A 13,910-nucleotide genomic window follows, 5' to 3' on the forward strand; every position below is an offset into this window, starting at 1 on the left:
CTTATAAGTTCAGGTTTTGCAGCGATAAATGACTGTTTGTATGTTCTGTGAAAAGGCAACACATTTAATTTAAAACCAAGTAGAGTAAACTTTTGAACAGGAGGATCGGAGTAAAAATATTATTTTGTCTTGTGGGAAATATCCTGTGAAATAACTAGCTTCTGAAAAGCAGTACTAAAAAAAAAAATCTAGAGATCTGTTATCAATTATATTTGTATAAATTCTGCAAGATATTTATAAACCAAGCAGACAAAGTAGGCACTGATCTTAGGCACTGAATTGTATAATGGACCTGTTCAGTTTGGTGAAGCTATGAATAAATCTTATATTGTATGTGAAATTTAGAATTCAATACTTTTCAGACTAAACTCATTTTTAGATTAGAGCTGATCTTACCTGTACCATCTTTGCTGCTGCTGCTACCTTGGTGTGTCCGTAGCTCCTCTGACTTGTAAAAGTCAATGCTAGCATACATGTTGAGGTTTGAAGCACTCCCACCTGAACCTCCAGCTCCTACGGAGCTCCCTGCTGCTCCTCCACCCAGCACAGAGGAAAAGATACGGGCAGCAGGTGTGTGGACAGCTGCTTGCCCATCTGTAGCAGCATGGGAGCTTTCCTTGTTAGCCAGGTCCAAGTCTATGTAATTGAGGCCCTGTTCCATCGATGATGTCTGTGAAACAGATAGACTGGGTAGTCCAGGATTGCTGTATTGAGATGAGATGTCTGCTGAGCCACTGTTCCCCCAAAGCATACCATCAAAACCAAGTCGACGTCCCATAACTTGAGAGTGATCAGGGAATGCAGAGGATGTTGCAGAGCAAGGTAGAAGTGAGGAAGGAGCTTGGAACGTTTCAGAGCAATGGCGTCGACGACCTTGTGGATCTGCTCGGATTACTTTAGCCCCGTGATCTGGGTTTGGGACTTTGGCAAGTGGAAAGTCTAGTCCCAGTCCCAAACCTAGGGCTGGAACTACTGACTCAGGCTGGTCTGGCAAAGAGGCTTTTGGTGATGTAGAACTTAACGTGGTGCCTGAGTTCAGGCTAAAGGCCATCTTTGTGTAGTCACCACAGGATGTGGGTTGGTCTCCTGGCTGTGGTACAAACACCTGCCTGCTTTTTCTAAGTCCCAACTCACTCTCTGCATCATCCTCATTTAGAACTGAAGATCTGTGCTCAACATGAGCTTTAGGAACTGCTGCAGGCGTGACAGGAGGGGTAGGAAATGGGGGAAACCCATGTGGTGTGAGGGAGATAGGCGAGGGGGATAGTGAGACTCCTAGCTCCATATTGACATACTCAGAAGCAGTTAATGGAGAAATGGGGGTGGAGGAGCTATGTGAGAAGGGCATAAACCCAGCAACACAAGAGGTAGGCCTGGGTAAGTGGCGGTGGGCATTAGGTGGAAGAGAAGCATCTTTGCGAAATCCTCCGGTTCCATTACCTCCTGCCTTTTGGTTTCTCTCACCCTTAAACTCAATGCTGACATACTCCCCAGGGCTCTTAGGCTCGGGAGGAAGGGGTGTCTCACGGACTCTGGGTAAAGTGTTGGCTTTAGAGACATCCACAAACAGGCTAAGAGGTCGGCCCCTCTGACCAGGATGCCCTTGCTTTACCCTTCCAGACACTTGTCTTTGCTGCAAGGATCCTTGCTCAATGTCCTTTGCAGTTGCACCTGCTGCTCTTCCTGTCAATTTGACGGCCTTTTCTTCACCTTCACCCAGGCTCTCGCTGCTAGCAGAACTGGAGGAGTATGAGGACGACGAAAGGGACAGATGTCGGCCAACAGGGGGTTCCTGATGCTTGGACTTGCTATTACCAAGCCCCCTACCTCCACCCAGACCTCTACCACCATTAACCAAATGCTTCCCTCTTCCTGGCCCTTCCTCAAAGTGTGTTGATGGATTATGTTTATATGAGCGGGGAAGAGAATAATAAGAATATACCATCTTGGGTGGAGGCTGCTGAGGATGCGGGTCAGATGGAGTGTGGGGCTCAGGTGGTGGTGGGGTACTATTGGCAGAGCGGGCACTTATAGGTGACATATTCATGTAGTCACTGCCAGTTCGGCTGTCGGCACTGCTACTGCCAACCCAGGCAGTAGGGACCCCTCGTTGGTCTGGTGAACAGCTACTATTGGGAGACATCATCATGTAGCCATCTGTACCAGAAGGTGGTGGACGGATCTGCCGTGGGGGTGAAATGCTATTATTGGGGGTCATGGCCATGTAGTCATCTACAGACTTTGAGTCTGGATCTGAAACTGTAACTGAGAGGGAGTGAGAAAGAGATACTGGGGGAGCTGAAACTCCTGGTAACATGGACATGTAGCCATTATCTACTGCTCCATTAGCTCTTCCAATGACAGGAGGGACACTCGTTTCACTGCTACCAGCATCACCTTTAACCTCTGCAGTTACTTCCAAGTATCCCGTTTCACTTGCTGTTGCTCCAGAATCCTGCCTTGATTCAATGGATTCTCGGCCGGTTGTGTGAGTCATAATTGCATAGTCATCCTCTTCAGCAGCTTCTTCCCCAGTTCGACGGAGTGGTGCAAGTCTCTCTAAGGCCATGGGTGGGAGGGAGGCCCGCTTGCTCATTAGCCTGCGCTCCGCCTCACATTCTCTGCTAGAAGAGCGCCTCAGAACCCTCCTGGTCTGTGGCAATACATTTTGGCTTGACTGAGTTTTGGAAGCTCCTCTCTGACTCATAAGGATGTAGTTGGATGCTTCATCCCCAAGAGAATGCCCACCCGAGCTACCTGCAGACCCTGGCTGCATAGTTGGGGTTAGCAGAGAGTGCTCACCAGGGCTGGAGCCGTATTCATCCGATGATCCGTAGTCGCTAAGAGAACCAGAGACAGAGGGCTGTCTGAGAGGTATTCTACTGTACACGCTACCATTACCACCCCCAACACTGCTGTTTGTCCCGGTTCCAATTGCACAAAACTCAGATCCATGTCCTGTCCCAGAAGGCTGGCTTGGTGCAGCTGGGGTTGAGGTGGATCTCATTAGTGCATGCTGTGCCTTGACTGGGGTTTGAGCACGAACAGATGTTGATCTCAGTATAGGAGTATTGGAACATGACCCATTGGTCGTTGGACTTGAGCATGAAGCATTCCCTCCAGTTGTTGCACCAACTCCATCATCAAATTTTCCACCATCACTGGATGTCCGAGTTCTGGGGAAGCTGTGGCGAGAAGTCGGAGAAGTGTTATTACATCCTCCAGTTGTTCCTGGTGGTTCGGTCCGTGGACGTCTTGTGAATCCAACCTGGCTAGGTGGAGGATTAGGGTGATGCCGTCGAGATGGAACACTAATAGGATTTGATGCAGTAGTGCCACCTCCCACTCCTGCAGCAGCTGACTGTGACTTGCTACGTTGGCGAAACTCCTCACTCAGAGCCTTCATGGCTTCCAGTAGTGTCTCATGCATATTCTGTGCTACCACAGAATCTTCCACTTGCATCCAAAACTCTCCAGGGCCAGTTACTGCTGAACGACCCACCTCCACGAAGAAGAAGTTTTCAGAATGACCACAACGCCTCACGTTCATCAGCTGGAGCACAACAGCGGCTGCATCAGAGTTTAGCTTGACAAAGTTGACTGTCTTTTCAGTCAGACAGAGCCTGTAGATGCCAACCAGGTTCTTGGCTTGACCAAGACCTTTAGGCCAAACTTTTACTTGCCAGACCTCCTTGAAGGCAGGACCAGGGGTTGGTATTCCATAGTCTCCCCCATTTGCACTGTCACAGAGTGCTTTACCTGCAGAGAGAGAGAGAGAGAAACATGTCAGTATAACCTTACACAATCAGGTAAATTTAGCAATCCACCATATAAACTCAAAGTAAGCACATCTTAATATAAATTTCAAATAAACAAAAAAAGTCATGTATCATGATCAAAAGGCATTTTAGTAAATATATATACACTCAATTCTAGAAATGTCTGAGTAAGCAGAAAGCTTCATCTTCTAAAACTAGAAGTGGTTTGTTAACAAGTGCAAACAAGGAGGACAAAGGTCACTGATAAAGGCTGAAGTCAATGGGCCATTACTAATACAACTGCAAATGAACACTTGATACTCATATGAGAGATGCACTGTGAGTCAACAGCCAATACTGAAGTGTATGCAATGTGTCCTAGGGGATAAAAAGATTAACAATCTGTGGCCTACAGAATCATGCAATTAAAAGAACAATGCAGCAAAAGAAGCCTTTTAAAATAACTAGCAGAGAAAACCAAACATGACTGTCACACTTCACTTTCGAAAAGTTCCAGCATTAGTCAATATAAATGAATATATTGTTGTCCGTATCTACAGTGTCAGAACAGTGGCATAGTCCAGGTTGAGTCATTTCCTGATCCTCTTCTCCCCACCATTTCGTGTCCTCTCTGTAACATAACTCTCAATAAATGTAGTGAAAATAAGTAGTAACTTGCAATATACTGCATGCCGGGCACACAAACAAGCTTGGTACATAGTACACTTTCCAAATCTGCAAACTGGTAAACAAACACCCCACAGGACCCTACTGCCCCCAAACACCACACTTATGGATCCTTTAGCGTTTTGAATATTGAACCTGTAAATATTTAAAACTGCTTGAATACTTCATATAAGGCCACGGGTAAGTCAGAGACAGGGCCTATTTATTGTGATGTACGGTCATAAAGACAAAAGATAAGGAAATATTCTATCAAATATCATACAAGCCTTTGATGGTTTTCAACACAGATACAGACACACAGTCACTGGTTGAAACTTTATGAGAAAAACTTGGTAGGCAGTGCCAAACCTTTTATAGTCCCATTGATTTTCTTTAGAAAAACCTTGACATTGAGGCCATTAGCTTGGTTACTTCTCGATTTTTCCTACTGAGAAAGCATGCCATCTTCATTAAATCAACTCTCCTTTCTGCAGGCTGTTCATCTGCATGAGTTTCCCCAACAAGTCTTTTGTTTGTTCTTTAAAAGGTAAGGCCTGAAGCACCTGGTTAATAACAGAAAGAGTGCAAATCAGTCGACAGATTGAGGAGGCGTTCACTGATAGTAAATGTTCTCAATCTCTCCCTCTCTATTAGTTCAAGTGCTGGCAAAGTCTCTGTGAAAACACACAAGATGTTCATAATCCTGTAGGAACTCGCTCTTTAAGTCTGTTTCAAATTTGATGACTTTTCTTAATCTGCTGCAGCTTGCCACACAAAACCTGCTTGTCAAAATCATTACACTCCAGTGTTTGCATAATATTTGCTTCTCATAAGTTTGAATAATTTTACTAACTGTATCAACACGCCACTATGATCTGGAAATAGTGGAGCTCTCATTGCTATGCAAAATACGCTATTTTGCATTGCGTTTGTGACGCTAAATCAGTGTCTGAGTCAGTATGTTAGTGTCCCTGCAAAAAAAGCATGTTCAAACGTTACTTGACTGCTTGCACTTATTGTTTGGACACACTTAGCTCTAGTATACACAAAGGACACGTCATTGTACCCGGTCTCTTGCTGTGAATCTGAGAATCACAACGCTTCCAACACAGATGAAACAATTACAACCACATGCACAAAAAGCACACAGAGCATGCATAAGAAGGATCACCCTCCTCTTCTGTCTGACCAACATATCCGGTACCGTTTCCAGAACATTTCTGTTGTGGTCACAAAATTGCGTGTATTCTTTCTTCCGTTCTTTCACTTAAATGGAAGAATGAGCAGCTTCATTCAAAGGTGGTTTGCCCCAATCTATGTGCGTTGGATTTTATGTGTTCTAGGCCCCTCTGAATGCTTGTGTGATCTTAAGTGAGGTTGGTAGCCTGCATTAGATGAGTCAAAGACAAAGCCACACATGACTTTTTAATGACTATCCATACAAAGGAACTCTCTCTCTCTCTCTGCCTGTCCTACTCTCCTGAACACTGCTTTTAAACATAGACAGTCTACATTTTAAAATGCAAGAAAATAATAGAAATTAAGAGGCTTAAAGTAACAGAAATAACCAGATGTTTTGAGTGGTTGCTAAACCATTGGAAGTGGGTTTCTACATTGTTCTGTGTGATTGCAAGATGGTTATTGAGCACAGGATCAAAAAAAAAAAAAATTCACTCACAAGCCTCTGTGATATTTATTTGAAATTTGGTCCCTCCTTCAGTGGACTTTTTTCTTGATATGAGACTAAACAAAACAAGGTCTCAGAAAGTCCTCATCATTCGACAGCCACCCCTCATTCTTTCAAACACCTCTTTAACAGCATGCTCTGCGTTTATAATCAGCACTTGCTTACAATTTTGCACAAGCACACACCACATGAGGCTGGCTGTAGTCCCTGGCCTTGATACTTTGAACATGCCGTCCTGATCGAATCCGTCCATTTGATATTGTGATAAGTAAATCTCATCAGAGCACGAACAACATTTTAACAGCAACTTTGAGCAACTGTGCCAGAATAGGTGGGAATGCATCATTGTAGCAGCAACTGGCTGCTGATCTCATGAGAACAGAATTTCACAGTACATCTACAATTACGAGGAGGGCCTTGCTAAACACTAGAGTGATGTCTCCAAAAAACATGGCACCAGGGTCATACATAAACCAGGATTTTACTAAAGCTTTCATGAGACTGTGAAAGACAGGTGAAGAAAAACAGTTGTGTCAGGAAGTGCATATGGGGAGACCAAAAATAGCTATTTTTTTCAGTGCGTGTATATCAAATAAAGCTAAACCTAAATGTTAAAATAGTCCTCCTAACCCAGCTTAATATGCAGAGACAACTAGCAGTCATTTCTAGGTTGAGTTTATGAGTGTAAACACTATGGGACTGTGGTGCTTTCAAAATATCGCTCCCTCTATTCAACATTAATATATAATTATATATACAGTGTATATATATTATATATATATAAATGTATAACTAAAACATACTTATTATATTAAAACTAGTTATTTATTTTTATTAGTTAGGTTTTTTTTAGTTGCACTATTGCTTTCCCATTTATTTTGCATGACTGGGTCATTCACCATAGCTCTAGATCAGATTAAATAAACCATATAAATATGATCAGATTAATTATCCACTGACCTCTGGTCATATACCCCTGCCATGATTTATTAGATCAAAAATATAGTTATATAGATAGTTATTTAGAGTTATAACCAGTTATATTGTGAAATATTATTGCAATTTAAAATAAACTGCTTTCAATTTTATTTTGAAATATCATTTATTCCTGTGATTCAAGCTGAATTTTCATTACTGAATTTTCATTACATGATCTTCAGAAATTATTATAATATGCTGATTTGGTGCTCAAGAAATATTTGTTTTTATTATTAATTAAAACAGTTGTGCTGCATAATATGTTTGTGCAATCACGATGCATTTTATTTCAGGATTCTTTGATGAACAGGTAGTAGTATCAGCATCTTTTTGAAATGGAAATACTTAGTAACATTATAAATGTCTTTGCTGTCAGTTTTGATCAATTTAAAATTGAATGCATCCTTGCTTTAAATGCACAAATACTCAGTGTTGGTGTTAATGCATCACACGTATCGGGAGTTACGTAATCAATTTACTTTTTTCAAGTAACTAAAGTAACGCATTACTTTTAAATTTACAACAAAATATCTGAGTTACTTTTTCAAATAAGTAACACAAGTTACTTTGTTTTCACATTTTTTGACTGACAGCTCTTCTGTCCACATGTTGAGAGAAATCATGAGTAAGTGCAGAGGTGTTGTGTGTGAACATGATGGTTATTGTAGCTGTAGACTAAATGTGAGCATTTACTCATCTCACTTGCACAAAAACACATTCAGTGTTACTCAAAATTAATAAAAACAGTAAAATGCAAACCTTCTATAATTAAAGGTTACATTACACAAATATACTTTATGCATTTAATCTCACTTTATTACCCAATGTCTTTGCTGCTGACATTTGATGATCCAATTCAACCATAAAAATAAGCCAAAATGACTTGAGATAAACCTCACGTTTGTATTGTTCTTTTTTGTTTGTTTGTTTTAATTGCTAAAATAAGAGTGTTGCGTTTTATTCTCCTACGATCCAGAATTACAGCACAGCTGAAAGGCTTGTTTGAGCTATGTCTTCTACTGCACAGGTGTGAATTTGCATTTCCTTCAGCCTGAGGCTTTTTTGTCATTAAAAAACAAATAAGCAAGCCTAGCCAAGATTAGAAAAAGTAACGCAAAAAAAAACAATGCATTACATTCCATACAAAAGTAACTAAGTAACACAATTAGTTACTTATTTAGGGTGTAACGCAATATTGTAATGCATTACCTTTAAAAGTAACTTTCCCCAAGACTGCACAACCACTGACACAGATACACTCACAGAGAAACAAACACACATACACCCACACTGTTATCGCCTATGTTTATTGGCAGTGTAAGGAATTTTCTTGCACAGGCCGGATGGATAATAACACACTGATAATTGTTTAGCACACAAACACTAAGAAATTAGGTCACAAATAACAAAGCGATTTAGTCTGGCAATGTCAATGCAGTTGTGGCAGTGTATAGCACAAACCAATCCAAATAAATGACCTTAAATTCAGCTTCAGGCCACATCCATCACTTTAAGTCTTGATTCATTTGGAACCATGAAGAACATTTAATCCAATGTTGTGGCTCAATCTGAGCTTAAGTCTGCCGTCATCATTATACTCACTCAGTATTTTGGAGGAGGAGGCAAAGCAGTGCTGGCGGTATGCGTGTTACCTTACACCAGCAAAGGGATGGGGTGGGGGGTTCAGGGGATTTGAGGGGAACAGGAACTGTTACATAAGCGTTGTTTTGAAGCGTAGATGCAGCGCAAATCGCAGATGTCTTTAAATAATTAAACATATTTCCTTATAATTCAAATAATGAACTATAGAATCAGCAAAACACTATATAAATGTTTTACAATGCAACCTAAGAATCTAAATTAACTGGTTTTATTCAAGCGATACATAATCAAATATTTATAAAATATATTATTTATTATGACTGCATCAACCTGAATACATTATGCTATGCAAACGAAAGTAACGAGTCAAGAAATGAGGTAACGATATGTATATGATAAGGTAGGTAATGATAGCCAGTAAGATGAACAATCACTTCCGCTGTTAAACTGAGATTTGTGTGCATGTGAGCACATAAGGGTTTTAAAATAAGGCCTAATTGCTGTTTTTAGGTCCAAAGTTCAGTCCTGATCTTTCTTTTTCCTGGTACTTGGAAAGATAAGCAGAATGAGAGTACAGAAACAGCTGTGTGTGTGAGTGTCCCTGTCCGTCTCAAGTCTCCCCCTACTGCCTTTTCCCTCCGCAAACAGAAGTACTCACACATAAACTCTAGATAATGTCAAGGTGGCTTCTAAGTTATGGTATTAGTTGTGAAAATGTAGGTTGCAATATAAACACATCTAATTCAAACAAGCTTCGGTGTAAGTTCAAGCAGCTGTTGAGGTTTTAAGTTACTTCAATATGCATTCTTGTATGTGTAGACAACTCGTACTTGCGAGTTGACACAAATCAAAAAAGGTTTTAGTAACTGTTTAGTAAATGTTTAAGATGTCAATTGTAAGGATGGTCTGTCAACTCTTGAGCACATTTTGTTTGTCCCATTATTACTCAACACTCACCAGAGGGAACACTAGGGACTTCACAAAACTATTTAATATTTACAAAAACACTAAATAGAGCTAAAACATCTATAGAGTGGTGCAGGTTTGACGTCATAACCTGGAAGACTAATTCTCTCGAGGTTTCCTATGAGGGTTTATAAATTTATTTAGCCTGTGGTAAACATAACTTGATGATACACTGACGTTTTGTTCTGCAACGTAAACTGCACACACTCACACCCCAAACTTATTAGAAACATATGTTTTCAAAAATGAACATAACTGTTTCAAAAATGTGCAGTTTAGTTGTAGAACAAAATGTCCAAGTATTGTCAAGTTATGTTTAAACTAAGTATTTAAACAACACAACATGAATACACTATATATTAAATAAGCCATCATTTGCAATAATGAACAGCAAGGGGAGATTATTCTGCACCAAATGTCTTCCAAGGACTGAGTGATCTTGATCCAACTGGGAAGGCTCACAACTTTACAAACAACCTTCACATGGCAACCTTTAAAGTGCCCCTATTAAGTTTTTTCGAATATAACCTTTTATGCAGTGTGTAATATCGCTTTTTGTGAATGTAAAAGGCCGGCAAAGTTTTAAAGATCAAAGGGCACGACAAATAAAGTTATTGTCTGCTGAAACTAGTCGTCTGTAATTCCAGTCTCACTTCCTGTTACAAACCTACGTTACAATGTAGCAGAACTCCAAAACAAATGTAGGAACCTTTAACATAGCATAATAGGGGCAGTTTGAAATAGTTTATCTAGTTTTACCACAACAAATTCACAAGTGTCCCCTGTATACTCACAAACACACATCTTACTAAGTTCCTTTCACACATGTGTTATCACAACACACACACACACACACACAAATGCTGGCACTGCCACGTTAACCCAGATGAACCCTTTGCTGGTCAGCATTATCATGAAGTTTCCAGATCTGCTTGTGGTTTTCAGTTTCAGTGCCACATGGAAGCATATTAGTGGTTCTCACTCTGCCAAACTGGAGCTGGAGTGATGAAAGATGTAACAAGCGAGAGGACGAGTCTGCTGTCCACACCAGCAGCTGATATCGGCCAATCAGCACACACTCACGCAAACAGATTTCATTTACAAGCCAATTCCACTTCTAGCATATAACACGGTAAAATGTAGCAAAAGTTGACTTCAAAAGAGATCAAATAAAGTAGATTTTGTATAAGCAACTTAAAATAATAAACATCAAGAACATCCTGAGCAAGTTCAGTTTGATAACTAATGATGCACTTGAATAATTTAATAAACTTAAAACTTAATCATGATGACATAAATGTTTGGTTTTTAAATTTAAGACATGTTTTAGCTCTATGTAAGTGTTTTTGATTATATTTTGCTGCAGAAGTCAAGCCACCATTAAGAGCAAGTAATCTTCGGTGAATTTCTTCCATTGCAGTATTTTCGACTTGGTTAGGTGTAGCCTATAGAAGTAACTGCTATACTAACTTAGTCATGCGACCATGGTGGTGTTTGTTTATAACCTACGTTTAGCTTTGACTTCTGCCAATTGAACAAAACATGTAAGAATCATTAGCTTTTGTTAGTCACATACCTTACTTTCTACAATAATCCAAAAGCTAAAGGAAAAATCCTTTTGGGTTTTGTCAAGTGAACCAGGATGATCATCCCTGCACTACTCTATTGTGTAATGTTAAATGCTCAGTTGTACATAAATACAAACTTATTGAACTTGGATCTACAAGTAAAAAACATTATTTTTTTTAGTTCATATAGAACTCCTATTCTGTTTGACCAACTTTAATTGTTGTTGAGTAACGAATATATCAGGTATACATGTATTGAAGCTAATTGTCGAGTTTTCTCAACTTTGGATTTTATAGTGTATTTTTAATAAAAATGTTGTTATACAACTCATTGGTGTCTGTCTGTCATTCGCTACGAGATGGAAAAGTAGAATTTCAAAAAAGATTGCCCTTCGCTAAGCCACGCCCGAAAACCGCCACTGGCCAATCGTGTCTTAGCAACCGTAACTAGGCACGGGACGTCTGGCAAGCTTTCGAGCGAGGGAAACATGCTGAAGCGTTGTGCGTATGGATTGTGCAAATCTGATAACAAAGTTTGGACGGGGGAGCGAATTTTTTTCCTTCCCGAAAATCTAAAGGGGAGAAATGACGGGCATGGATCAAGCAGTGTGGGACACCCCATTCCCAACTAAATGTCGACTGGATTAACAAAAACACCTATTGCTTGGAAGTTGGAAATAATAACGGTTATTTGTTCATAATGCACGTTTTAACGTAAAATAAGACGTTAAAAGACAAGACGGAGACTCACTGACATACTTCAAAATATAGTTCAGCATTATGTTAAAGGTCCCATATTAGGCAAAATTCATTTTTGCATGCTGTTTGGACATAAATGTGTGTTGGCAGTGTGTGTACACAACCACCCAATAGTGATAAAAATCCACTCACTGCATTTTTTATTAATCCCCATAAATCATCAGCAGTGTCTCCCAAGACCTGTTTTCAGAATGCTGTTTTAGTGACGTCACTAAGTACAGGCCCCGCCCACGAGTGTTGACAGACACTGCCGTTCTAACACAGACCCGCCCTGATCGAGTTCACAGCTGCTGCACTGACGAGAATGTCTCCCAGCGTTGTAGGTATTGTGTGGCTGGATGTATTAATCCACATAGCTCTCTCTATTTACTCCCGAAATCTGAGGCAGCCGCTGAAGACGAGGTGGAATTATTTTGTTTTTAAATAAAATGTTCCCTCAACTCTACCGAAATTCGTTTATGTACTTGCGCACTTCTTATATCTTACTGTTTACTCAGCTCTTAGGGTCAGTTTCTGAAGTAAAACTGACGCATCATCTTTTGTGTTATGTAAATGTAAATGTAAATGTACTTTATTTATATAGCACCTTACATCGACCGATAGGTGAACCAAAGTGCTTTACAACAGATTAAACAACAATTTAGAACAACAACACACCAAAAAACACAAGCACAATAATAAAAGAAAGAAACATAAGAAAAATAGATAATCATAAAATCAATATAAACGTGCCACCACACTACTAGGTACTAAAAGCCACTATAAAAAGATGCGTTTTAAGTCTTGATTTTAAAAGGCCCAAGTCAGTAACAATTCACATCTCACTGGGGAGCTTATTCCAGAGCTTAGGTCCAGAAACTGAAAAAGCGCGGTCTCCCCAGTGTTCAGTGTCGAAATGAACACCGCGTTACTGAGAGTTTCTGATATTATTGTTGTCATCATTCTGTGAGATGAAATTGTCCTGAGACTGAGTGCAAGCTCTGGAAGCTCCGCCCCCTGTGCCGTGCTCATTTGCATTTAAAGGGCACACACTAAAACAGCGCGTTTTTCTGAGCACCAAAAAATGACAATTTAAACATGCTGTAAAAAATGATTTGTTGGGTATTTTGAGGTAAAATTTCACATACACACTCTGGGGACATCAGAGACTTATTTTACATCTTGTGAAAAGGGGCATAATATGGGACCTTTAATCGACGACCTACTACCCCTGACTGAGTAACTTTAACCCTATCCGATCGCGGCTCTCCCGGTGTTAGTGTTATTCCACAAGATTTATGGATAAACTGTTTGATTTATAATTATTAGATTAGTTTCACATTTCACTTACCCTGCTGTGTACGAACATAGCTGTTCCTCAATTTGTGTGTTTCCCATTTGAATGGATAGCGTATGAGGCGGCGGCTGCTGCGACTAATTATTCTCTAATCGGTTGCATATTATGTCGTGGATATATCCCTCGCATGCATACTGCAGTCCCCTTTGTCTTGCTCTCTCAGATATTTCACATGTTCGCCAAAACTTACTAATTATCTCATTGGCAATGCCTGCCACCGGTGACATGGTTTAATATGCAATATTTAGATAGTACAATAACGATTAAAAATCACATAGGCTATATTTGAATATTAATCTAACATAAACCCAAGGCTATTTCCTCTTTGACCTACGCATTCTAATATGGACAAACTTTGGTGTATTAAAACATATTTTTTGTGCTTGTTTATTTGATTATCAATTAACCAACCTACAATATTTTGTCAGCTAAAACTAGGGTTACAGTACAGTATTACACAGTGAACATGAGCAGAGAACGTGTGATAAAAGCTTAAATAATGATCATCATGATCGTTTTTCTTTCGATTCAGATAGCAAAAAAAATCTGCAATTGTTATCAGCCATAAAAATCCTGACTTCACTATAAGT

The 13,910-nt window shown here is 39.9% G+C and overlaps 1 protein-coding gene across 1 annotated transcript in view; it reads right to left on the reverse strand.

Moving 5' to 3' along the window:
• LOC143736915 (insulin receptor substrate 1-B) overlaps window positions 1-13,910 on the reverse strand; it is a 51,501-nt gene that overhangs the window by 27,366 nt on the left and 10,225 nt on the right. Inside the window, exon 2 of the mRNA XM_077227705.1 lies at window positions 397-3,759. Coding sequence (XP_077083820.1) covers window positions 397-3,759 — 3,363 coding nt within the window. The remainder of the gene's footprint in view (window positions 1-396; window positions 3,760-13,910) is intronic.

The sequence above is a fragment of the Siphateles boraxobius genome, unplaced genomic scaffold, assembly GCF_051911475.1.
Source record: "Siphateles boraxobius isolate OS27281-9 unplaced genomic scaffold, OSU_SipBor_1 130, whole genome shotgun sequence".
NCBI classification, from domain to species: Eukaryota; Metazoa; Chordata; class Actinopteri; order Cypriniformes; family Leuciscidae; genus Siphateles; species Siphateles boraxobius.